We start from the raw sequence: 27,972 nt of genomic DNA on the forward strand, positions 1-27,972 counted from the left end.
AAAGGTTCATTGTGGTATTTCAACTGTCTGGTGAGCATCCTTCCATGCAGACGGAAGATGTCCTGTGTGACTCTGCAGGACACCGAAGCTTCATGTTAACAAACCACAGCTTTCATGAAACCAAAATATATAAATATCGTTAAAAAAGAGGCAAAAACAAAGAAGTGTTGTACTTTCTACCCCCTGAGCCACCGCTCAGCTGCAGATCCACAAAACTGTACACTGATAATCAGATAAAAGCTTATTTATTTACAGGGTTTGGAAAGAGATACTAGAGGAAAAAAAGCTTTATTTGCATTCAAAAGCTTAAAGTATTTATCCTGAGTGGAGTGAACAGAGACATTATGGAATATCCTCCACCTATATTCCAGATTTTATAATAAATTACACATTTTGCATGCATTTTTTGGTCATTGGAATCAAGTTTTATAGGCCTTTTGAAGGTTACATGAAAGTAAAAAACGTCCACTTAAATTTTTAATTAATACTTGTAGCAAACTACACATCCTGTCAAGTGCAGACTGGATCAAACCGCACGTAACCAAAACAACTCGTTAAACGCACGACACACATTGTCGCAAAGTTTGCACATAAGGGACCTTTTGTGTGTGTGTGTGTGTGTGTGTGTGTGTGTGTGTGTGTGTGTGTCCCCGACAGTGATTTTTTCCGCAGCCGCTATCGGGAGCAGAGACGCCGGGGGCCAAGTCACATGCGGCTCCGCAGCAACAGGTCCCCCCCTGCGGGGCCGGAGAGAGGCCGCCAGTCAGCAGACCTGGACACCCAATACGCGCCGGGGACAAAGTGCCAGGAAATATTATTTAAAAAAAACGTCTTACCTCTTTTTCTCCTTTTCGGCCGTCATGTTTTTTCTTCTTCTCTCTGCTGTTGTAAATCCGGTCTCCGTTAAGTCCAACACGTGTGTTTTTTTTTATTTTTTTTATATCGACGTGCGCGGGTCAGAAGTCCTCTGACGGGTCATGACATTAAAAAAAAGAAAAAAGCAGGCTGGAGAGGGGTGGGTGTAGGGTGGGGGTGGGTGGGGGTGTCGCGGCCGCACAGTCTCAGAACACTGCCGAGGATTGCGCAGCCTCTCGCCCGCAGAAAAGAGGCACCCTCCGCGGCCTGGCTCGCTCGCCTCGCCTCGCCTCGCTCGGCTGAAGGACGCTGTTTGTGTGAAGCTGCTGTGGGCGGCACGGAAGCCGCGCGCGGGGGTCCGCGTGTGCGTGCGTATGTGTGTGTGTGTGTGTGTGTGTGTGTGTGTGCAAAACTTTCCTTTCCCTCGCTCGCCGAGGTCTTGACAGACTCTGCTCGGTGGCTCTGACCTGCAGCCCAGCTGGCACACCGTGAGAGCCGGCCTGTGCAGGTCCGAGCGCGCTGATTGGCTGGAGAGAAGAAGAAAGATATAAAAAAAAAAAAAAAAACGCCGCCGGGAGCCGCCCACTTCTCCCGGCCTCTCGTCGACTCTCCCACCTGACTTGAAGTGCAGCCGGCTGGAAACGACACCGGCGACGTGGAGGTCCGTCCCCGCCAGTAAAACGACACCAAAACCGGTATTAAACACATTATGATGACATTTTGAAACTTTTTGAAAACACACATTTGATTTTTAAAGGAATATGCGGGGTTATATAACCTCATGTGACATAAAACATCACTGTCGGAGAAAAAAACATGGCCGCCCCCGCCAAGATCCAAGATTTTAAGTATGAAAAAAAGCTTTATTTGCATTCAAAAGCTTAAAGTATTTATCCTGAGTGGAGTGAACAGAGACATTATGGAATATCCTCCACCTATATTCCAGATTTTATAATAAATTACACATTTTGCATGCATTTTTTGGTCTTTGGAATCAAGTTTTATAGGCCTTTTGAAGGTTACATGAAAGTAAAAAACGTCCACTTAAATTTTTAATTAATTCTTGTAGCAAACTACACATCCTGTCAAGTGCAGACTGGATCAAACGACACAAAAACCGGTACAACGTTTTACATTAAACACATTATGATGACATTTTGAAACTTTTTGAAAACACACATTTGATTTTTAAAGGAATATGCGGGGTTATATAACCTTATGTGACATAAAACATCACTGTCGGAGAAAAAAACATGGCCGCCTCCGCCAAGATCCAAGATTTTAAGTATGAATTGTGTTCATGTTTTAGCCTTTGTTCGCCTGACCCGAGATTATCATCCGTGCGGCCGTATCGGCTGTCGATCAACAGCGGGGAGTTTTCTGCGCAGACGTTGCGTGTCGTAGCACAACTTGTACAGCGTGTGCACAAGTTGTGCTACGACACGCACGCCGTACATATGCACGGCGTGAAGGGCGTGCACGCTTTCACAGCGCCAGAACTTTGTTCGCCACATTTTTTCTCGTCATGGGTGAAATTATGAGACAATGGGCCCTTATTATAGGTTTAGACACGCAAAAGTTCACCACACCTCTCCAACCAGCAACTCCTTTAGCTGATGTGTCTCTTTGTAGTTGTTTTGTGTCTCTTTGTAGTTGTTTTGCATCTCTTTGTGGTCATTATATGTTTCTTTGTAGTTGTTTTGTGTCTCTTTGTGGTTGTGTTGTGTCTATTTGTACTTGTTTTGTGTCTTTTTGTGGTCATTATATGTTTCTTTGTAGCTGTCATGTCTCTCTTTGTAGTTGTTTTGTGTCTTTTTGTGGTCATTTTGTGTTTCTCTGTAGTTGTTGTGTGTCTCTTTGTGGTCATTTTGTGTCTCTTTTAGGTCATTTTGTGTCTCTTTGTGGTCATTTTGTGTCTCTTTGTGGTCATTTTGTGTCTCTTTGTGGTTGTTTTGTGTCTCTTTGTGGTCATTTTGTGTCTCTTTGTGGTTGTTTTGTGTCTCTTTGTAGTTGTGATGTCTCTTTTCATAATTATTATTAGTCTTATTGTGTCTCTTTGTAGTTGTTTTTTCCATTTTTAAGCTCATTATTAGTCTCATTGTGTCTCTTTGCAGCTGTTTTGCATCTCTTTGTTGTTGTTTTGGGCCTCTTCAGTAATCCAACCATTATTTTTGTATTATACTAAATGTACTACTACGCACGAGGTACATACACACATCCTTATAACACACTTGAGTATTCCACTTTCTATGCATCTTTATAGGAATCAGAAATAAGTCCCGCCTGCAGGTGCAACATTCATGGACATTATAATTCATGCATCTATGATGACATAATCCAATAATAAATAGCATGATAACATTGACCGCTCATTCCAACTGCAAACACTAAAGGAAACGTATTTCTGAATATAATAGGAGCTGATTTAAAACATTTGGTTTCACCTGACTGATCTGGACTACGAGACAAAGCTTCATTAGAAACTAAAACACACGTTGGAGCCTCAGACTTAGTGTTAAGTTTCCCTCCAACAAAAGTTCAAAATCAGGTCTCTCCACATTTTTTCGGACACTGAGAGGCCGATAACTTCTCCTGGCATTTAACGGTCACACATAGATGGAGACGATTAGTCATGTGAATTCATACTACATCTCCTCCTCGGTGGAGATATGATCTCCTTCAGGGATTCTCTATACGGTTCGGTCAAATCAAATATATTTTCCTTATTTTTGAGCATTTCCGAGTACATTTTAGGAGTACAATTTCTACATTTAAAGGTAAAAGTGTAGCATTTAACAATAAAGGCGTTTTGCAACATTTGGGGAACATGTTTTAGTGACGCCTTTAAGCATTGTTTATGTCATAATCACATATTCATAATGCTTTACAACAATAATATTACTATAAATCACTTAGTTGTAATACATTCTAATATTTTATAATGCATTATAAAAAAAGATTATTATTACAATATCTATAGATTACTCTAAGTCGAAGAGGTATTGTGCTCATACAATACTATTAAGTCAAAAATGCATGTATAATATTTTGTATATTAATTTTTGTCGCTTTACTTTAAGTAAATTTTCTATGCAAGAATACACAAAATGTTATGCATACTTTTTTTAACTTAAGAGTATTTTATGAGCACATTATAGTAACATAGTGTAATAAAAACATAATGCATAATAATTATAATACAGTATTATCGTGGCGGAAAAACGACAAGCAATTATTATTAAGGATTTTAGAACTTGATCTTATAAGTCATAAAATGCATTGAATGTGATTATTGTTATAAAGCATAAATCATATCTATAAGTACTTATAACTATAATTAAAAAGTGCTATTAGCTGACTATAATGCATTATAATAATATTTATAATGCATTTCAGACGTCCATATAAAAATGCTTTTGATCTTTTTGTTGAATTCACAAAACATTTCACCTTCGGATGTAAAGAAATAGATCAAAATGATTTAAAAGACCAACAACAAATACTTTTCTGACATCTTGATATTTAATTTGTTTCAAAAATTAAAATACATCTTCACATCCTTTTAAAGTACAGTACATTTGGCACGCAGCGTAACAGAAAACAACAACTTTGACATGAAACACAAATGAAGCACATAATAAAAAATAAAAAAAACACGGGTCAGGTGACAAAGTTGTACATACGAAGCTTCACAAACACACAAACATGTACGTACGGCAACATTCTGCATACGAGCCCAGGAAGATGAATGTTTGATACTGTAAGAAAAATCATAATACTGTCAGGCAAAGTGAATTTTACGATTTTTTTACCCACAAACCCCAAAAAGAAGAACATGGTGGAGGTGAATTGTGGCCTGACGTTGATTTCAAAGCCATAATTTTGCATTTTTGCATCGGAGGAAAGAAGAACATGATTTCTGGGAAACTTTTAACTTTTAAATTAAAGACGAAAACAAAGATGCAACACGAGACAGAAGAGAAGAGACGTGATGGACGGCAGACACACACACGCGTGTCCTGAAAAGTCGTCCGGTAGTAAAAGTGTCTGCACCGCTGTCCACACGGTTGTGTGTGTGTGTGTGTGTGTGTGTGTGTGTGTGTTTAGAGACATCTTCTACTCCCACTACTTGAAATATGTTTGAAATAACGATCACTTTTTATGTGCCTTTTAACTAACTGTAAAGTTAGTTAAAAGGCATGTGTCTGTGGACGGGGCTGAAGGGAAACAAGAGGAAGATGAGAAGAAACAAAAGAGGAGAAAAAATAGAAAAAAACAACTGAACAAACAGATAAAAAATATATATTGCACGTAATGTTTTCTTGAAATGTGTTTGGATTCCTTTTTCCGTTTTCTAAAAAGTCCTAAACTTGTCCTCTGACGTGGATCAAGGCGGAGGAAGAGGAGGAAGAAGAGGAGAAGGAAGAAGAAGAGGAGGAAGAAGAGGAAGAGGAGGAGGAGGAGGGTCAAGTCATCCATTAACTAGATTATCTAGTAAAAAAAAAAAGCAGCACAACAACATGGACAAAAATATGCTTTAAATAAGAAAATACAAGATCATTAACGCACACACACACACACACACACACACACACACACACACACACACACACACACACACACACACACATTCAGAGGAAATACATTCAGTTGAACACATTCAGTCACATGCAAACACATTCCCCTCTGTGGACGATCCACCTCTCTGATGTGGAGTGAAGAGGGTTGTAGGTCCAGTGTACACACACACACACACACACACACACACACACACTTCAACGATCAAGTGGTCATGAAGATGTTGTCGCTCCAGAAGGTGCAGCGGCAGAGTTTCAGTGACAGTAATGACGTTATTTTATTTATTTTTAATAAAGAGCTCCTTTGACATTTTAGACTTCAGCTCTTTATTTGGCTTCAACTGTCTCGATGTCACACATGAAGACATGAAGTTGTGTATAAGTGGAGAAAAAAACAGCTTGTGACGCCGCGAGCGTGTCTCACTGCAACCGAACGCTCCCAGCGGAGGAGCTACTGGAGGGCTGCTAGCTTACGGCTAACGGTACCGTTGTGGTTTTGAATGACGAAGGCGACGAGCTAACGAGCTAACGAGCTAAAATGTACAGAGAGAAGGAACAACAGCTTCTCTTCTCTGCAATAACAACACAACTTGTGTAACCTTGTGTGACCTTCTCTGTAATAACAACACAACACAAATTACACAATGCCAACGCTCCGCTGTGGTCGGGCCCCTCCGAAAATTCACTTTTAATTTAAAAATTCTACTTCCATCATGAATTCATCAGAGAGAGAAAAAAGCTTATTTCTTGTATCTCGTTTTATATTGAATGACCTTTTTTTTTAAAATACAATCATTGGTTCAACATATATATTTTTTTTCATTCACATACAAGTTTAGGGAAGAAGAGAAAACATTCTTTAAACACGGAGACCGACACAGGAAACAGCACATCATGTACAGAAATGATAGTCTTGCTCTTTCTAGAGGTACAGTATGCAACTATACACGCATGCACACTTGCGCTCACATTATCTCGCTCACACACACACACACACACACACACGCTCGCGCAAACTTACAGGTCGTGACCTTGCCCATGTATCTACTTCAAAAGACCCCTTTGGAAACACAAAGTTCGGTTGTTTTTTTTCCCGCCGCTTTCGAAATGCATCTGGATCAAAGATAAAAGAGCTTTTCTTACAGTTTCCGACCTGCTCCTGCATGCTGCTGGAGCGTTTACCTCGATGGCTGATGCACGTACGGACAAACAGAGAGCACAGAAACCATAAAGAGAGAGAGAGAGATACCGATGGTCCGGTCTAATTCCTGGAGTGGACTCAGAATCTGAAGGAGGTGCAGAGCCGTGTGTTTCTTCAAATATTTTATCTTTCCTCCAAGATTTCTTTCCGGTGTGTTGGTGTGTATTAATGTGTTAAATTAGCTGTGTCAATGTGTGTGTGTGTGTGTGTGTGTGTGTGTGTGTGTGTGTGTGTGTGTGTGTGTGTGTGTGTGTCTAGGCCACAGTCTCGTCTCCAAAGTAGGAGAATCCTTTGAACTCATCCTGATTGATCTGCTTGATGATGTTGGCTTCCACCGGCGTCAGGTTGGGTTCTTCTCGCGTAAAGTCCTGGTCAAAGTTGTTCACATCCCTTTTGGTTTTCTGGAAGGCGAAGAACAAGAGAGACGGGTTTCAAGCTGTAGTCTAAGACGAGTGTCTTTCATTTTTAAATGAGCTTTTTGCAAGAAAAAAATGCATAAAGTTATCGGTCGCTGGTAAAAGATTCATCGACACGTGAACAGAAAAGTATCAACGCTCCCCCTCCAAACAGAATCAATTGTGTTTCACAGTGATCAGGTGTGTGTGTGTGTGTGTGTGTGTGTGTGTGTGTGTGTGAGTGTGTGAACTCACGATGCGAGGTTTGAATGGCGGCCGGAGCTTCCTCTGCTCCAGCAGCGTCCAGTCGATCTCTCTGAAGAACACGTGGAGCTTGATGGCGTCCTCCAGACCCTGAGCCGCCACGCAGCCCAGACGCTTGTTGGGACTCTTGGTCATGAACTGAGAAGAAAGCGAAGAGATAGAGAGACGGAGAGAAAGGAGAGGGTTTCATTCTCGTGACATTACTACACGTTAACACACGAGTAGAAACAGTGAACCTAAGATCCATTTTTTTGTCCGTTTCATTCATCACAAGGTCTTCAGATGATGTAAAAATACAAAAAGGAGATAATTCAGGGTCTTAGGATGGGTTGCACCAACAAGGATTAAATTAATCCTGGTTTAGAGTTAATCTAGGGTTAGTAAATTTAGGTTTCAACTGGTTTATATTTAATCAGAGATGTGTTGCACATCTTAATTTGAACCCTGGATTAGTTAAAATTGTTTAAAGAAGGATTAAAACAGGATTATGTTCAATTCCGACAAAATGTCAACAAATTTACAATGTATTTTTAACAAATACGGAACTAAATAACCTTAGATTATACCATTTTCTTCCTAGTCTAGGTTTAAATTAAGTGGATTTGATTTGAATCTAGATTTAAATTGAAATTAAACAGAGATTACCAAAGGGTTAAATTGACCCAGGATTAATTGTAAACTAAGGGTTAAACTAGGTTTAACGTTTGGTGCAACTGGATTAAAAGGCAAACCTGGTTTGAACCTGGTTTAAGAGTTAATCCTTGTTGGTGCAACGCAGCCTCATAGAGTGATACACTCCTCCATAAAAACGCCTTCTTGGTTTGATATTTTCTGCTGGATTTTCTGCAAGTGCTTGAAAGCTGGATGAGCGGCGAGCGAGCCGCTCAGCCGTTGGATTTAGCCGAGAGAGAGTTTATATCACATGACCTTTTGAGTCCTTTTCGGTTTGGAGGACGTGTCCAATCGGAGCCCCGCTGCGCCGGTCAAGTGACGCGGTCAGAGTCCAAGACATTGTCCAACATAAACACGCACACTTTCCCACAAGGCCTCGCAGCCCACGGGCCAAGGTAAACGCAAAGGCTTGTGATGGAAAAAACAACAAACAAAAAAAAAACGGACAAACAAATAAACTAACGGTCGACTGGCGTTACGCGCCCACGCAACCGACAACACAGAAGAAAGTGATGGATTAGAAGCGGAGAGCGGAAATTGTCCGGCGTTCTTCCAGAGGAGGAAAAAACACGGATCAACATATGAGGAAGGGAAAAAAAAGAAAGCTGCATGCTCGCTCACACGAGACTCACAGAACTCGACATTTCTTAAATTCACCTTTTAAAGGCACTTTGTTATGAGATATATACCCACGTTTCACATCATAAATAGCAGAACTACCTCAGCTATATGTATAATGAGGCAACTTTGTCGTAAGACAAAAGTGTAAAGACAAAATATGACTCTAAAGGTGAAAAATGGAATCTCAATTTTTTTGGGAAATTATTCATATCTTTTGTGAAAACATATGTGGTTGAACTGTTCTGGTGATGAAAATTGGTTTACCAAAGGTTTAGGGTCACAAAAGCAGTGAAATATTAAAGGAAAATGGTATATACAAGTGAATAAAACTAAAAAAACAATAAAAAACAAGCAAAGAAACACAAGGACGGATGCATAAATGTGGATTTAACAGCCCATTAGTCCACGATGCTGGAGAGCATTCAACGTATTTTAATGTAAAGTTTCAAGGTGCAGAACAAAACTCACTACTTTAAGAAAGCAAACAGTAAAAGCAAAAAAACATCAAAGGAAAAAGCTAAACAACAAGGCTCAGGAAGATTGTGCTCATCAAAAGCTGTGTGGATCTATTTAAAAGAATAGTTTGTTTTAAGGTCCGCTTCTTATTTAACATGCAAACATATCACCAAGTATGTTACGTTAACACATCACCAGGCACAAACACAGTATTTCTGTCTTGTGGGAGTATAGATTTGGACCAATCTGTGTTCAGATGGACTCGTAGTTCACAGCCGAGTGGACTTAAAAAGTTCTGGCAATGCTGTTTGTCTGCATGAAGCGCTGACTGACCGCTTTAAGAATGGACACGGCCTCCTTGCTGAGCCAGACGGGATACAGGACGTCGTCGTGGAGGATGGACTCAAACAGGTCGTCTTCATTGTCGGCTTCAAACGGCGGCTGACCGGCCATCATCTCGTACATCAGCACCCCCAGAGCCCACCAGTCCACTGACGGGCCGTAATCCAGCTCTTGAAGGATCTTAATCACATAAGAATAAGGGAGGCTTACAAACAGGAAGTAAAAAAGCACATTTTTTAACCTACGTCAAACTGTGCGAGTCTGTGTCCTTAAAAAACGGGAAATGTTCTTCTTTACACTCCATGTTAGCAATGAACGATCGAGCATCGTCTGCAAAGAGTCGAACGTGGAACGTCGCACCTCGCACCTCGAGTCTGAATGGCAGATGCGGCGGAGCGTGACAGTTGGCTCCGAACCAAGTTTTCACTCAATAGTTCATATTCAGGTCGTGAATTTCAGTGTTTTTGTGCATGCAAAATGCACAATAACCTTTATGAATGTAAAAAAAGACGAATGAATGCGCGGTGCGAGTTAGCCGCGTAACGTACAAAACTAATAAATGATGCGCTTCCTGTGCGTGTGTGGTTTTGTGGGTTTGTGGGCGTCTGAGGTCACCTCTGGTGCGATGTAATCTGGCGTCCCGCAGAAGGTGGTGGTGCTGACTCCATTGAGGATGCCCTCTTTGCACATCCCAAAGTCCGCCAGCTTGCAGTGACCCTCCTCATCCAGCAGTATGTTGTCCAGCTTCAAGTCTCTGCAGAGCCAGAAGGGTTTAACGGGTGAGAGGAGGGAGTCGCACGAGGGCTTCGGGGGAAACGCAGCATGCACACAGGGAGATCAAGAAGTTGTTAGACATTGTGTTTTTAAAGGAATATGCCTTTGTTTCAGTTTATTTCAATGCCGTCTCCGAAATGAAACGTGAAGAGAAAGTTGAGGTTTTAATGAGAGGAAGAGGCGAAGGGGGGAGGGCAGTAAAGAGAGATAAGAGAAGCGGTGTTGAGAGATGACAGGGGCAGTTGTGAATGCTGCAGCTTCTGGGCTTGATGGTTGATGGCCACAAAAATGTCAACATCTCCTCCATGTAGCCGATGCAGCCGTTCAGCCCCAAGGTGTTTTTTAAAAGTGCAGCCGCCCTGACAAGCCAGGGAGTTTGTGCGTGCGCATGTCTGTGTGTGCATGTGCTTGCAAAAGAGAAGAAGAAGAAAAAAGCAGCTCAACAATCTTGTTTGCGAGCAGCTGTGATTTTTCAGCTTGAAAAGTTGGTGCTTTTCTGTCCCATCATGCCTTGCTCTGGCAGGAGAGAACAAGTGCGGCGAAATTACAATTTTAAAATCTCAATCTTTTCTGAGTTTAACCTTTGGGAAACCGAGCACGAAAATCCTCCCGTGCCAATTTTAAGTCCCGGCATGCCCCATTCAGACAATCTTAGCATAAAATACATATTTTTTTTTCCATTTTTGAACAGTTTTTTGACTGAAACTCCTTCCTAACAGGCCAAGACTTTGTTTCATTGTGATTTTTGTTGCACATTCTGACTCTTTAGAGCCTAATCTTTCCAAAAAGTTGTCTTATTGACCGCTCCAGGAGGCTTTTTTGAGGGAATCTGGCTCATATCATGCTGGATGTGTCGTTCGGTTCAAAAATGGAAAAATATTACGTATTTAAAGCCAAAAGATTGTCTGAATGGGGCATGCTGGGACTTAAAATGGGAGCGGGAGGATAAGTCGTTAATCTCTACGTCGAACGAATGCAGAAAATCCCTAATTGAAATATAATGTGTGTTTTCTGTCAAATCCCGTTTCCACTCGTTAAAACCTCGGTTGTGTTTGCTGAAGGTTTGATTGATGTGAACACAACCTCGGCGTCGTGCAGCAGCCGGGCGCCGCGCTTTGCTTCAAGGCCTCGTGTCAAGGCAGGAAAGAGCAGCACTTGTTCTGTATTCCTGCAGATGAAAAATTAAGCTGCCTGTTTACATATCTCACCTCCAGGCGACTCCCGGCACATTAAATCTGAATTGCCCGCCTGCAGCGGGGTCGGAAAGATATAGCGCACACGATTTAATGCATTTATGATTGAATTCAAATGACTGCTGACGCTAATCTTCGGATTACACGTCACCTCGCTGCAGGGAAATTCAATATTAAGTGGCTACAGGTGTCCAGCCGCACTAATGGAATGATATTTATTTATGTGAAGATGTCTTGTTGGGGATTTGTAGGATGAGAAGGAGCCTAATATTTATGTTGCGCAGCAGGGAATTGGAAACATTTTCATTTTCTTTGTTGTACCCTTAATTTATTTATTGCAAAATATAATGACATTGCCATCTTTTCTGCTATTACTATTGTATAAATATAGTCTTTTTTATGTATGATTACTTGTGAAAGAGTTCTGAATATGAATGAATATTGAGGGGTTTCTGTGCTATGAACCAACACGTGTGTTCTCCTACAATTACACTAGATTTTCATTTCCAGTCACATTTTTCTTTATATATAGATATATCTATATATATATATATATAATTTATCAGTCCATGTGCAGAAAAGAGAGATTCAAATACACACAAACTACCAGGTCAGTCTTGGTTTAAAGCCATTTTAAAGCCAAGACTGGTTTGAAAATAGCTGAATCTAATCAGTGCATCATCGTTCAGTCGAAGTGGACCTATATCACGAGAATGGGATCGAGGCGAGGTCACAGCGACCTACGACCACCAAAATGTACACACTTCATCCTTGAGTCCAGGTGGACGTGTACGCCAAATTTGAAGGAATTCCCTCCGGGCGTTTTTGGGATATCGCGTTCACGAGGACGGACACATTGAGTACTGACCATAATGAAGTGGCCTTAAAATGCTTTGTGAGGTCCTCCGTCCTGTTGCTTTTTCTGTGAATGGATATGTTACTGATTGAAATCACAATTCCCGAGGCAGGCTGAGAGCCCTTTGGTAAGAGAAGCAACTGGTCCAAGGGCTTCCCTGTCTCTTGTTTAAACCCTGAAATGGAAGAAAGTGCCTCAGCGTGTTACTGACGCCCTGGATCAGTGTCACGTTGTGTTCCAGAGAAATAACCTCCATGTTTGTTGTCTTTGTGTTAGAAAATCTTTAATATCGCTTAACAAATCCTGTCAATAAACAGGAGCTGCCGCAGAAGGAGTTCTCTCTTCACACACACACACACACACACACACACACACACACACACACACACACACACACGGCAATCAGGCTCAATTGAAAAGCATTTCCTGTGTTTCATGTTAATCTTGAGTGATTTTTCCATTACGTCCTGAGAGACAACCCTAGTGCACTGTGACAGCTAACCTCCCTCTCTCTCTCTCTCTCTCTCTCTCTCTCTCTCTCTCTCTCTCTCTCTCTCTCTCTCTTCCCGCTACATCACTCCAACTTATCAGGCCTTTTGGGTCTAAACACAACATCTTCATCATGTTGCATCCAAACTGTCCTCACTTTATTTCATTTTAGCATTTTTGTGAATGTGTCATGATTAGCAGGTGAAAGTCGAAGTCGAAGTTCAGTCGAAGTGAAACTTTATGCCGAAATTTGAATACATTTGCTCGAGGCGTTCCTGAGAAAACACGAGAATGGGACCGACGCGAGGTCACAGCGAACTACGACAACCGATTTGTTTACACACTTCAATAGATTTTCATTTCCAGGCCCATTTTTCTTTGAATATGTATGTATATGTATATATATATATATATATATATATATATATAATTTATCCGTCCATGGGCTAAAAAGCCATTTTAAAGCCAAGACTGGTTTGAAAATAGCTAAATCTAATCAGTTCATCGTTCAGTCAAAGTGGACCTATATCACGAGAATGGGACCGCCGCGAGGTCACAGTGAACTATGACAACCAAAATGTACACACTTCATCCTTGAGTCCACGTGGACGTGTGTGCCGAATTTGAAGGAATTCCCTCTGAGCGTTTTTGGGATATCGCGTTCACGAGGACGGACACATTGAGTACTGACCATAATCAAGTGGGCTTAAAAGGCTTTGTGAGGTTCACCGCCCTGCTGTTGCTTCTGGTGAAGCCTTGGAGACTCACCTGTGTGTGTCTGTGTGTGTGTCTGTGTGTGTGTGTGTGTGTGTTGGTGTATCCGCCCTCCAACCGGCCTGAACCTGCTCGGTCAACACCATCGCACGCTCCCTCCGTTCTGTCTCGTCGACTTCAGTGAAGTCGGTAAAGAGAAGTGAAAGTGCTACGACATGTTTTTATTGTTTGAAAAAGGGATTTTTTTTTCCGCTTGTTGGCTTTGCGGTGACGGGAGCGTCGAGGAGGAGCCGACGGGAGGAGAGATGAACATCGGAGGAGTGATGAGGAGGGAGGGGCGGAGAGGTGAGGAGAGGATAGAGGGAGGAGGAGGAGGAAGGGAGGGCGAGTCGGGACATAATGTTCCTAAAACACTTGTTGTTCCTCTTCCTCCGCTCAACAAAGTGGGTCAGGGCGGGAGAGAGAGACATAGAGAGAGAGAGGTATATATATATATGTATATATATATATATATATATATATATATATATATATATATATATATATATATAGAGAGAGAGAGAGAGAGAGAGAGAGAGAGAGAGAGAGAGAGAGAGAGACATATAGAGAAAGAGAGAGACATATATAGAGAGAGAAAGAGACATATATATATATATATATATATATATATATATATATATATATATATATATATATATATATATATACATATATGTAGAGAGAGAGATCTGGTAGCTCAGTCAAATCAGTCATCATTTATTAACATAGAATGTGTGTGTGTGTGTGTGTGTGTGTGTGTGTGTGTGTGTGTGTGTGTGTGTGTGTGTTTTCCCTGCCAACCCTCTGACAGAGTAATATTCACTATGAAAACAGCGCGACTGAGAACACAACGTTGAAAGAACGATCCATTAATCTCAATGTTTGAAAAGCGTCAGAACGTATTTTAAACTTCAGCGTTGGAACGAAATCTTCCTTCTTCTCATGCCAGTCCCTTCTTGGTGGAGTGTGTGTGATTGTGTGTGTGTGTGTGTGTGTGTGTGTGTGTGTGTGTAGAGACTCGCGACACACTATCTGATACCTTTTTAAATAAAGGCCAATCAACATTGGACTCTCTCACTGATGCACCGCTTCCCTCCCGTGGCTTTTTAAACACTTTTTTCAGACGTTTCTTTCGCTTTCGATGTTTATTTCTATCCCGAAAAATCATCTTCAAAGGTATTTATTGGTGGTCTGAATCCAGCAGGCCTCTGTTTACCTCCATCGCTACTTGAAAACAGAGGCCCGTGGGGTCAATTAGCGGTATTTCTGGTGATCTGATGACGACGCCAGGAGTGTTTGGCTCGGAGCCCGGCTTTCTGGTCGCAGTGTCACTTTAAAACATGGCGGCGGAGCCAAAACTAATAAAAAAAACAATCACAAACCAGCATGGCGGTGAAGGTATGGCGGCTTTTGGCTCTGACCTTGATGACTGATTTGGATTCTTTGTGAAACAATGAGTCTTGGTCCAGACGGCACCAGCGAGACTCTCTGAGATCACAGAGCCCAAAAGAACTAAACGACTTCAAGGAAGTACGTTATGTCATGTTTTAACTTTTCAGTTTTCATGCAACGTCATCTTTGTGTTTCAAGCTGTCCAAACCACTTCATTTCATTCTTTTTTTCTTCCACTTATTTAGAGCCAAACCTCAAGCGGCGTGTTTATTCTCAAAATATCTTTAAAAGTGATTTTTCCTTTTTGCAGATATACATTTTTTCCACCAAGACTTTGCTGAAAAAATTTAAATTAATTCGTTCCCACGACGGCTCAAACAGGGAATAAGAGGTGTTGACCCTTCGGGTGTCTACCGAGTTAAAGATGGTTAAAGTGGGCGTCACAATGTCCGGCTCTCTTTGCTCATTTCAGCTTTAACTCGACTCTGTCTCTTTAATCGCTGCCGAGCGTGAACATTCTGCTTATTTGATTTGCAGCGTCCAACTGTGGACACGCGTCTCCATTACAAGGCATATAAGAGGATTCCCAGAGCAAAAGGAAAATAAACACAAAGGGAGCACTTCACCCACAAAGTGACCGGCTGCATATCAATTACTCGCCCTGTTACCTTTACAACCATGGTCTCCTCGCCAGCCTCCATGGCGTCTTTTAAAAGTCAGGTTTTTACTAAAGATGCTTGTGCATGACTGGATACATAAGACAAATATTCATGACGTTTTTATCAATATTGTTTTATATAGTTTTGCTGTTAAATCAGTACATTTAACACTTATTCTCCATCAAATTACACTTCTCTATCATTTATGTTTACTTACACTTCACACACTTCATGTACACTTCTCTACTGTTTACATTGATTTCCTAAATTAATACGCTGCACATAAGCTATTTTTAATTTTGCATTTTTATTATATATGTATATATCTTTCATCCCTGTTGTTTTATATTTTATATTTGTGTTACTCCGTCAACTAATGACCAATCCCAATGGGGATAAATCAAGTATATATATTCATTCATTCATTAAAGCTTACATGAGGTGAATAATTGAAATGCAAAAAGCTGATTTTGTGGGTGAATTTCTCCTACAAAGCACTTTTCATGAACAATCCAACCAGCCAATCAGAAGCAGCGTAGAGGTGTGTGAGGGGGGTTTCATCGTGAGGTGAACAGGTGAACTCAGGTCTTTGCATTATTTGCCACCGAGCTGCAAAGGAAGCCATTTGACAACGATGGTGAATAGTTATTTAACCGTCTGGGCTTTTTTTTTTAGCTCTAACAGCCTTGAACTTCTCAACTGGTTTGTGCATCCTCATCGCTTCCTGTCGGTCGGTCAAAGTCGGCAGTTTTGGTCCAGATTGAAATGTTTAGCGGGCTTCAAAACCTCCTCCTCCTCCTCTTCCTCCTCCTCCTCCTCGTCCTCCAGGACAACTGATGAAATATCGTCTCCGCTTGTGAAAAACTCTCAACCCGTTGACCCCGGAGTGCCACGCGCAGGTGCCGCTCTCTCCGGACTCCTCAGTCATAACATCATTGTCGGTCGATAGCAAAACACGCAGCCGGTCGCACAACAGCGACGCGGCGCTGGAACCACAACACCATTGTGACGGACGGCGTTCGGGGCTTTTTTGCTCCCTGGAAATAACTTTCACTGGAGGAAAGCGAGGGTCTTCTTTCCGGTATATATATATATATATATATATATATATATATATAGTCACACAGAGCGTATGAGAAAACATGAGAGCATGTGACGATGTTCTTGTGTCAACTTAAAAATGAGCATCATGTGTCTCCATTAAAGTAACGGGCTCAGTCTAATACCTGGGCAGACCCAACCTGTGGCCAGGAGATGCAAGACGAACATTATTATATTGACCTTTGACCTCGTAGTACCAGATAAATACACAATACCGATAATGACATGAGACGTGGTGGTTTTGGCCACGTCTCAGCCATGAAAAACTCAAAATTCGGGCCCAAACGCAGACAAAGTGTCCCCTCAGAGTGAGGAAACACGCCGTGGACGTGGTGGAAGACACACACAGCGAATGTGCGCAGAAGTTAAAGGTTTGTTCAGCGCCGACAGAAGATGAGATATTCCTCTTCCGCGCTGCGTATTTGTCCCGATGTGTGTGTGAGCGGGAGCTTTCGGTTTCCTCACAGAGCAAAACACGAGGAGAACATGTGAACCGTGACGGCGATTCATCAGCCGGAGAACCGCTTCTGTATAGAGAACCGTTATCTGAATGTGAATCTATCGGGCCTTGTTTCGACAACAACCTTTTCACGTTGGAAGGGATGAGCGAAGGGGTTTGTTTGCTTTTATCTGATCAGGATGGTTCCAGGTGAGGGGTTTCTTTTTGTTGTTGTGTTGTTTCGGCCTTCAGACGGGACATGAAGTACGAGCAAGATCCGGTGACTCAAAACAAGCAGGACATCAATGCCCATCAGAGACCTTCAAACCAGCTGGAAGAAACCAAACTCCAATGTTAAATAAGGACAATAAGTCCTAAAAGGCCTATAAGTCAAACGGAAAAACAACGTCCTTTAACGATCACAGGAACCCGACAGCTTCAAGCGAGAGAAGAGCACAGAGAAAACACACACATCCAGAAACGATCTATGTCATAATTTCAGTTGAAAAACGTAAGAAAAATTCAATGAACTGCTTTCTTGGACACACCCAATTAGCTCAGACGCACTTCCAAAGTCTGATTCTTAAGATTCAAGATGTTTTTACTGTCATACACACAGATAACAGATATTTATTCTACACAATGAAACGCTTATTTTGCTCCGTTCTCCAAACACAGAATTACAATGTTATGATAAATATGATAATAGTAATACTATGATAAATATGATAAATATATGATAATAGTTTTGCTCATTGTATTTTTATACACTATGCATTGCTACAAAGTTGCAATTTATCGGAAAGTTCACGTGTTGATGGTATTTCGGGACGACACAGCAATGGTTGAAATGTCATAAAACAATTTTAAAAAAGTGCACCGTACACTGTAAAAAACGCCTGTGAAATTTACTGTGTTTGTGAGCAGTAACCTACTGTAAACTAGTAAAATACTAGTATATATATATACTAGTAAAATACTGTGTATTCATTCAAATGTCACAGCAGTCAAAGCTTCACTGTAAAACATTGTTTATATAAAAACACAGTAGTGCTGTGGGAAAATCACAGTAACCAAAAATCTACTGTAAAACAATCATTGCACCCAAAAAGTACTGTAGAAAATGACAGTTACTAATAATCTAATGTTATATACTGTGTTGTTTTTTTTTACAGTAAGTTACTTGTCAATGGCTGACAGTTAATAACTGTCAATTTTACAGTGCGTTTTTTTACAGTGTATCAAAAATGATCAGCTATTTCTTGGTAAAAGGTACCTAAAAAGGTTTCAGTGAAACGTTGAAACCGCCACAGCAACTTATCATACAATAAACAATCCAGACGTGCACATGCACTGTACATGTGAGCTGTTAAATCGTGTGGGCGGCACGGTCTACCTGTAGATGACTCCGTGCCGGTGCAGGAACATCAGAGCGGACGTGACCTCGGCGGCGTAGAAGCGAGACCTCGCCTCGTCGAACTTCCTCGAGCGCTGGATCTGAAACATGAGGTCGCCTCCGTTGACGTACTCCATCACGAAGAACAGCCGGTCCTGGAGAGGAGGAGGAGGAGATCAATACGTGGGAATCGAACACGGTACGGCCAGAAGAGATGTTTCCATTCAGAGAGCCTAGATTTTGGACGAGGGATGATAAGTGATTGGATATGAATGATATAAATAGTTGTTTTTTCTAACACTATGGAAAAATTTGTAAAATACATCTTAAACTTTGGTGGATGTGTCTTGAAAAGTGTAGAATTGTGTCCATGTAAAACACTATTGTGAGTTAATTACCTCAATAAAGTGTTCTTTCCATATCATTTCCTCTAATTGAGACAAATAAAGTCAACATTCATTTAAAAGTGTTCAGAAATTGAAGCATTTAACAACATAAAACAACTTTGATGTCTCACACAACACATCAGTGTGTGGCCAACAAAGATTGTCTCCACTTCCTGTGACACACACACACAAACACACACACACACACACACACACACCGCCCCCGAGAGTTTTATTCTCTTGGTACTGGAAATGGGCTCCGGGGGAAAATGGCCCCCTTCCTGAATTCCAGTTTGCTTTCTTCATATAGGAAATAAAAGAGAGAGAGATTGTGTGTGTGTGTGTGTGTGTGTGTGTGTGTGTGTGTGTGTGTGTGTGTGTGTGTGTGTGGGGGGGGGGGGGGGGGGGGGGGGGGTTGAGATATAAACAGCTTCGTATATAAGAACCCAGGAGCCGTCCCTTCCAGCCATTGTGTTTCTCACAAGCATCCATTCTCAATATTAAACCCTCTGCTGTGCTCATTATTATTTCTGAAGAGACATTTATTTTTTGCCTCTTTGAGCACCACGAGCCTCTTGCCGAATAGTTTAATTTATATTGGAGGCAGCGGATATCTTCAACGCATCAATAGCCTTCGACAGGTAAAGAGAGAAAAATGAACGTCCTTTGAAAGGCGGCGTGGGAGGAGGAGGAGGAGGAGGAGGAGGAGCTTTCCCATCCAGCGGGAAACATCTTTATGACTTAAAGTCCTGTTTCCTTCACGGTGTCATGGAGGGGAACGAAGTCCCGTTAATCCTGCACTTTGTTCCCGCTCGTCCTCTGACGAAAACAATGGAGGACAAGAGGTGGAGCTCACTTATTCCATACAGGAGGTTACCTGAGAAGCCGTTCATGAGATGATAACATACACGGCATGTTTAAAAACTCAGTTTCTTCTTTTTCCATCTGCGTGAAAGTCTTTAGGCCATGAAAGAGAGTAAATATACGACAACGCTGCCGCCGATTGATCCGTTTGACCTTCGATTTGACCTTGAGCGTTTCCGAAGAGGCCTCCATGTGTGTTTTAAAAGCTGACTTTAAGCTGTTTGTTTCCTCTCCAGTATCAGTTTAAAGAGGCCTCAGGATCAGGTCTTACATAAGTGGCCGCCGACCCACCTCAGCCTCTCTCTCTCTCTCTCTCTCTCTCTCTCTCTCTCTCTCTCTCTCTCTCTCTCTCTCTCTCTCTCTCTCTCTCTCTCTCTCAAGCGACTTTAAACAGGATGTCGAAATAGTTTGTTTAAATGTACCCAGAGTCCCGGCCCGCTGGTCCCACCCAATCAAACATGAATAAACATTTCCTGAGTGCAATTACAAATGTACAGATACTGGCCTCCCACTACACACACACACACACACACACACACACACACACACGCACCATGTTCTATAGATACACACCCAGCTGAGGGCAGCAACGTCTTGATTGTTATCTAACGATTGTCTGAGTGTGTGATTCAACATGTGCCACCAGGTATGTAGAACAAGGCTCGAATTTCGTCTTATATAACCTCGAAAACTATTAATACGTCCCTTTGTAACACACACACACACACACACACACACACACACACACACACACACACACACATAATAAAGCAATAGAAACAACACAGATAAGAGAAGAAGGAAGAATATGGAGACAGGAAAAAATAAAGCGATAACGATTAAAAAGAAGCTCATAAGGAAATGAAGACAATTGAAATTAGGAGGAAAAAAGGGAGAAAGACAAACAATCAGACAGTGTAATAAGGAAATAATGTCAGAAAGAAAGAGAGGAAGAAGGGAGGACAATGTACGTAACAAGATGTACGTAACAAGAACATTAGTAAGGTCTAAATTAAGTCAAATGAAACACATGTACTAGCAGATAGCAGCCACAGCTCTTTGGTAAAGTGCTTGAGAAGCAGAATATCAGTGTAAATATAAATACAAAGCGCCATAACTCTGATTTATTCCACACAGTGTTGTTTTATCATATTCACCACGCACGTCTCTCTCAAAAGGAGATCTCACTTGAAGCTACCAGGAGGAACTTTGTTGTTTTTGGCGCCTCCTGGGGACAAAAGGCGGTACTGTGTGTGGCTCCTTTCAGAAAACCTTTTAATTTAACTACAGCGAGGTCTGACCTTCCTTCCTTCCTTCCTTCTTCTTTTCATTTACCCTCAGCCCCCCCCACGCCCCCCCCAAATAAATACAGCCGGGTCCTCGAGCGGCCTCGTGGCGGCGGCTCCCAGGAAGCCGGATGCGGCGCCTTAAAGGCCGCAGAGCAGCCGCATCCGGGTCCGTCTGCAGTCTGAGCTGTAGGGGTTTCTAGTGAACCTTCATGCTGTGTCAACAACTTTATATCATGTCCAGAGGCATCAGACCCCAATGACGCCCATTTTAAGTCCCAGCATGCCCCATTCAGACAATCTTTTGGCATAAAATACGTAACTTTTTTCCATTTTTGAACCGAACGACACAGTTTTTTGACTGAAACTCCTTCCTAACAGGCCAAGACTTTGTTTTATTGTGATTTTTGTTGCATATTCTGATTCTTTAGGTCCTAATCTTTCCAAAAAGGCGTCTTATTGATGCTCCAGGAGGCTTTTTTGTGGGAATCTGGCTCATATCATGCTGGATGTTCATAGTTATAATCAAAATATCTTTTGAAATAATTTTTATGCAGATATACATTTTTTACTCAAGACTTTGCTGAACAAATACATACAATAACCACAAGTATTGGAATTAATTTGGGGTTCCTACAACGACTCAAACACAGGGAGAAAAGAGGTCTAGAGACAAAATTGGTTCAACGGGTTGAACACAAATGTAATAAAAGAAAAAAAGCCAATATCCTCGCGGATGGTTTTGTTTAGCTTTTTGTGGGTCACATAGACCTTAACGACCCACATCGCCATCACCAGCATTACATCGAGAGCGTTTCATAACCAGTCAATAGTTTATTGTACACAAAACCTGTCACCATGTCACCGAGTGCGTCTCCTCCCACAACGATAGGAGGATAAACTCATCAGAATCAGCCCCAACTGGATGAAAAACAAACAGCAAACGGGGTTTGAACTTTTGTCCGCGTACAAGGGAAGAAAAAAAAAAACCCAGTAAATTGCTGCCCTACTTTTCCCGGAACATTACGAGCCATTACCGTTTGGCCGCTAGTCATTACCACACAGAGCCGTCGCAGTGAAGATGGACTCAGTGATTGTCAGACAGTCCGTCTCCACTTCACATGTTCCAGACTGTTAAATAAATGCTTTAGCGGCAACTGTCCAGGCCGGTTGAATCCTTCCTTTATAGAGTCAAACGTTGTGTTTATTGGACTTTGCCTTTAAGAGGACGGCAGGCTTTTTCTTTCCTTTTTTTTTCTCCTTTCCCCCACTGATGATTGCAGCAGGAAACGATTGTAATTGGGGGGACAGAGTGTATTGTGTGTGTGTGTGTGTGTGTGTGTGTGTGTGTGTGTGTGTGTGTGTGTGTGTGTGTGTGGTCCTGGATTCAGATCAAGAATGCTTGTCCTTAAAAAAAAAACAGCAAAGTCAAATCAAGCTAGTGGCTATGGAAGCCCATTCGCGCCACAAAAAAAAGAAGTCATGATTACGAAGAAAAAAAAAGAAGTCATAATTATGACTTTTTTTGTTGTTTTATGGTTATAATTATGACTTCTTTTTTTTCAAAAGAATTATGACTTTTGTTGTTGTTTTTTGGTTATAATCATGACCTTTTTTTGTGGTCATAATTATGATTTTTATTTTTTTTGGTCATAATTATGACTTCTTTTTCCCCCGTTATAATTTTGAGTTTTTTCATTTTTGGTCATAATTATGCTTTTTTGGGGTCATAATTATGACTTTTGTCTTTTTTGGTCATAATTTTGACTTTTTTCATTTTTGGTCATAATTATAATTTTTTATTTTTTGGTCATATTCATGATTTTTTATTTTTTTGGACTCTTTTCATTGTTGGTCATAATTATGACTTTTTTTTGGTCATAATTATGACTTTTGTCTTTTTTGGTCATAATTATGACTTTTGTCTTTTTTGGTCATAATTATGACTTTCTTCATTTTTGGTCATAATTATAATTTTTTATTTTTTGGTCATATTTATGTTTGTTTTTTTTCGGTGATAATTATGACTTTTTTCATTGTTGGTCATAATTAAGCTTTTTTGTGGTCATAATTATGACTTTTGTCTTTTTTGGTCATAATTATGACCTTTTATTTGTGGCGCAAATGGGCTTCCATAGTCGTCGTCTCGCTCTCTGTGAATCGTCGCCCGGAGCGTGAGCTGAAGAAGTGTCGCAGACGAGAAACGCTCCCGAAATTAAACCAACAGGGGACTCGAGGGAAATTGTGTGTGTGTGTGTGTGTGTGTGTGTGTGTTGTGTGTTGTGTGTGTGTGTGTGTGTGTGCCTCAACTGCATCCCAAGAACAGAGCACACATACGTACAGTGTTTCCATTAATAACCGTAGTCTTGGAAAGTGAAACCCTTCACTGCTCGTGCATATTTGGCTGGGCGGCCTGCCCTGCATGTGCCTACACTGTGCATGCACACCGTGTGTGTGTGTGTGTGTGTGCATGTGTGTATGTGTTCATTGTTCTCGCCTGCCTGCTAAATTTGCCCTCACCGTGGTCCCTCACGTTGACGGGACCTTTTAAAAGTGATTGCTGTGGGCTGCTGAATATCTTCAACAACACGTGCCAAAGAAAATGAATAAAAGAAAGTAAGAGAGCAGTTTGTCTTGATGAGTTTCACCAGAAAGCAGAAATGTCAGGCCCTTATAAAGCCTCAGTCAACTGCAGTGTGTGTGTGTGTGTGTTGTTAAGAAGGACATATTTTTGTGTGTCTGCAGGCTGCAGGAGGCTTTCATAAGCTTTAGTTTGGTCTTTAATTTTACGTTACAGTTTTTAGAACGTGTCTATATTAAAGGTTTTATTCTACTTTGTATGTCTTTACAAAGGTGTTGCACTTCTAGATGCTTTAAGAATTACTTAATTTTCAACGTTATTGACAATGTCCTCTGTGAAAACCTGTACTTCTTCATCCTCTCATGAGAGGTAAACTATCGCCTCTAGAGGTGCAAATACTAGTTTAATTATATCGTGTTTGATCATTTTTCTAGTGTTTTAACCAAATATTCTGGCTGGTATTTCATAGTATTTCATAGTTGGGTTGTACAATAACCGCAAACTTTTTCTAACCTCGATCTAATTCTGACTTAACCCTAAAACAATGAAACAGCCTTTTGAAGAAGTGAGGACTCAGCAAAATGTCATTAACTGCTCTCAATTTGGAAGTAGTACAAGAACACTGAACATAGAAGAGTTTTGGGGTTTCTACTTCCCCTGATTTCGCACCTGAGGAGCGGATCTCTCCGGCTTTGTCTCAACAAGAAAAAGGTATTGCTTTAATATCATATATGAAGTGGAGAAACGACTCACTTCCATCAGGCTCACATGCTGGTTTGGATGCACGTCAAACACTTCCGTTGTACTTTGAACGTCTAATGCACCTAATGCGATCCTGTGTGTTAATTACTGCAGCCTGGTAATCCGTCTGAGGACCCTGCGGTAAGACTCTCTGAGCACTAACCAGGAGAACCACGAGCACCTGCACCTGGTTTGTGTCTCTGAGGTTTGTGTCACTGTTTTTGGTTTCTGCTGGAACATGTCTACATGCTGTAATCTGCTTAAGGCCTTCTCTAACGTCACTAACGTCGGGGATATTTTACCCGATATAATGTACCTGATAAGAAAATACTTCTCATCAAAATATACAGTGTTAAAGTACAACAATACATGTCAAATTGAAGTAATCTCCTTTTATTTTGCCCTATAAAACTTCTCCTAAAACGGAAAAAAGGTATCATGGGGGACGCTTACCTTCAATAAGACACGCCCATCTTCAATAAGACACGCCCACCTTTAATAAGAAACACCTACCTTCAATAAGACACGCCCACCTTTAATAAGACACGCCCACCTTTAATAAGACACACCCATCTTCAATAAGACATGCCTACCTTTAATAAGACACACCCATCTTCAATAAGACACGCCCACCTTTAATAAGACACACCCATCTTCAATAAGACATGCCTACCTTTAATAAGACACACCCATCTTCAATAAGACATGCCTACCTTCAATAAGACACGGCCACCTTTAATAAGAGACGCCTATCGTTACTAAGACACCTACCTTCAAGAAGACACGCCTCTCTTTAATTAGACACACCCACCTTCAATAAGACACACCTCTCTTTAATTAGACACACCCACCTTCAATAAGACACACCTATCTATAATAAGACACGCCCACATGTGCTTGTTCGAGTCAGAGATGTTGGACCAAGTTGCACAGGATTCATGGACCCTCGTCGTCTTAAAGGGACCCTAAAGTAGCAGGTCTGCCCTCCACCTCTGCTTTCAGTCATACTGTCCATGTCTGCCCCTCTCTCTCTCTCTCTCTCTCTCTTTCTCTCTCTCTCTCTATCTGTCCATCAGTCTCTCTCTGGCCTAATCACCTAGAACAAAGCTTCATTAATGTACCTGGCTTCTTTCTGGCCGTCTCTGCTCCCTCTGATGTTCACCAATTACAGCTCTCTTCCTGTGTCATCTGTCTGTTCCTCACTTCACTCGTTTCTTACCGAAGCCGTCTGCACTTCTTCCCCACCATCAATTTAACGTCACAGATAATAACCCCTTTAATCCTCCCGCATCTTCCCTCCTCACTTTGCCTCTGTGTGCAGCAGAGTGAGGCCCGGCGCTGCTGTTGGATGATGCTGTTTACATTTCTTGGTGGTAATTAGGTCGACAGGAGGAACGACTGTGATGTTACAGTCGATTGGGATGAACAGGAGGGAGGGAGGGGAGGAACAAGGGAGGGTGAAGGTAGAACACAGGTCAAAGTTCAGAGACCTTGAAGTAAAGAGAGGTATTCAAGGAAAGGGGGGAAAAAGGACTCAATGTTCTCATAAAACGATCAATTGAGAAAATGATCCGCAAGGTATTTGATACTAAAAATATCTTCTTAAACCTGATAAGGATGATTAAAAGTGTGCATCTAAAAATACATCACTACTATATTAAATTATATAACAATTTAAAAAAAAACATAACAGATCAATACCATTTTTTTCCCCTCCAATTCCAATACTTGACATTGCATATCGTATAAGAAAGAGTGCGTTAAAAAACAATATGTATCTATATATATATATTTATTTTTTTCAACCGATGGAAACTAAAAAACATATGGTTTGGGTTTGATGCTGTTGCTACCATTGTTGTGTAGCCTGGCTCAGGTTAAACTCTTTGTAAAACATGAACAAACACACAGAGAGTGAATGTCCGCCACTCACCCGTTAGCTAAGTACCCGTTAGCTAAGTACCCGCTAGCTCACCCATTCGCTAAGTACCCGTTAGCTAAGTACCCGTTAGCTAAGTACCCGTTAGCTACTTCATCTGCTCCGGAAAGAACGGCCGCTGCGTCGGTGATGGAAGTAGCTCACAGTACTTAGCTAACAGGTGAGCTAACGGGTACTGAGCTAACGGGTGAACCAGCGGACATTCGCTCTCTGTGTGTTTGTTCAAACAACGACAGCAATAGTATCAAATCTATAAAATAGGTTTTTAGTTTCCAGCTGTCGTCGTTGTCGCTGATAACCGGCATCGTGCCGTGACATCGGATCGGTGCGGAGACTTTTGCGATAACGCATCGGACGACGCGCGTTGAGAAAAAAACCCGAAAGAGAAACTCGAAAGAGAAACCCCTCTCGCGAAGGTTTGAAACCCGACACCGCGATCGACCCGCTGCCCCCACCGACCAAGTGTCACGGTAAAATGAAGAAGGAGAATGTGTGACACCACTGCGAGGCAGTGTGTGTGTGTGTGTGTGTGTGTGTGTGTGTGTGTGTGTGTGTGTGTGAGCTGACAGTATATTCCATACACAGAGCCTATATGAGGGTTTGTTTACAGTAATCACGTCGTTCCGAGAAGAAGTCGGGCAGGGGAGGTGAGGAAGAGGAGGAAGAGGAGAGGGAGGAAGGTGGTGAGGGCGGGGTCACACAGCATATGGAATACGCATCGTGTCCCTGATAACAATCGAAGCGGTTACATAAGAGCCCACGGTCCCTTTGTTTGGGCCGAGAACACAATCACCGCTGACTGCCAGAGTGTGTGGGTGTGTGTGTGTGTGTGTGTGTGTGTGTGTGTGTGTGTGTGTGTGTGTGTGTCCATTAATGCGTCAGACAGCCTCACAACATTTCTTTTTTTAAGAAGGGGAAGAACAACAATGTCAATTAAGCCCGTTGCCGTCGTCCGTCCGCCCCGCCTGGCTTTGTTTGTGTTTTGTTTTTGCTTTTTTTTTTAAGAGGAAAATAACAGGAATGAATAAATTGAACCAGGAGACGCTTTCGGTCGTCTCAGGCTTTCCAGGACAACCATGAGAAAATAAACAACAGACCCACGAAGCTCTTCCTCCTCCTCTTACTGATCCACCAAAAAAGACTTTTTTGGACACATTTAGGCGTAGAGAGGACTTTTCAGGTTGCGCCAAAATGTTCAAACAAGAAAGCGAAAACAAGAAAGCGAAAACAAGAAAGCGAAAAAAACAAGAAAGCGAAAAGGTCCGATTGCGTCACAAGAATCCAGAAAGAAAACTTCACGAGCGAGTTTAGATTTGCAGGGGAAGCAATGTAAAATGATCCCACTGGCAAATTTCTTTTTTTTACAGTTTGATGGTCGGTCGCTCATGAGGTTTTTTGCCAACAATTGTTAATTCAGCGAACCGCAAAATAACAAGATTTTCAGACAGATTTCCTTTGTGACACAATGTAGCGCGATTAAGATTTAGCTCCCGGCTAATATGGCGGCGCCTGTTTTGCTGGGCTTGCAAAGCTTTTGTGCACCACAAACTTGACTCCAGTGTGGGAAAAGTGAATGCCTCCAGCTGCAATCAAAAGTAAAATATGAGTTGCAACTACCAAGAAAAGTACGTCGAAACTTTATCGACAGCTGAACAAAAGCAGGACAGATCATCGAAAATAGGGCGCAATAAAATGAAAAATGAAAAATTGCTTCTTTTAAAACCGAATCCTTGTGTTTGG

The 27,972-nt window shown here is 41.6% G+C and overlaps 2 protein-coding genes across 2 annotated transcripts in view; both read right to left on the reverse strand.

The window, feature by feature from the left end:
* Nucleotides 1–1,256, reverse strand: part of epas1b (endothelial PAS domain protein 1b) — a 38,189-nt gene extending 36,933 nt beyond the window's left edge. The window contains exon 1 of the mRNA XM_068568638.1: nt 837–1,256. Within this exon, the coding sequence (XP_068424739.1) occupies nt 837–862 (26 nt within the window). The 5' untranslated portion in view covers nt 863–1,256. The remainder of the gene's footprint in view (nt 1–836) is intronic.
* A 5,568-nt stretch (nt 1,257–6,824) lies between these two features.
* Nucleotides 6,825–27,972, reverse strand: part of LOC137779430 (protein kinase C epsilon type-like) — a 48,337-nt gene continuing 27,189 nt past the window's right edge. Inside the window, exons 11-15 of the mRNA XM_068567145.1 lie at nt 18,436–18,590; nt 9,999–10,137; nt 9,375–9,563; nt 7,284–7,430; nt 6,825–7,034 (exon numbers count right to left, since the gene is read on the reverse strand). Of these exons, the coding sequence (XP_068423246.1) occupies nt 6,888–7,034; nt 7,284–7,430; nt 9,375–9,563; nt 9,999–10,137; nt 18,436–18,590 (777 nt within the window). The 3' untranslated portion in view covers nt 6,825–6,887. The remainder of the gene's footprint in view (nt 7,035–7,283; nt 7,431–9,374; nt 9,564–9,998; nt 10,138–18,435; nt 18,591–27,972) is intronic.

The sequence above is a fragment of the Clinocottus analis genome, unplaced genomic scaffold, assembly GCF_023055335.1.
Source record: "Clinocottus analis isolate CAN_PGR_092001 unplaced genomic scaffold, fCliAna1.0.p SCAF_8, whole genome shotgun sequence".
NCBI classification, from domain to species: Eukaryota; Metazoa; Chordata; class Actinopteri; order Perciformes; family Cottidae; genus Clinocottus; species Clinocottus analis.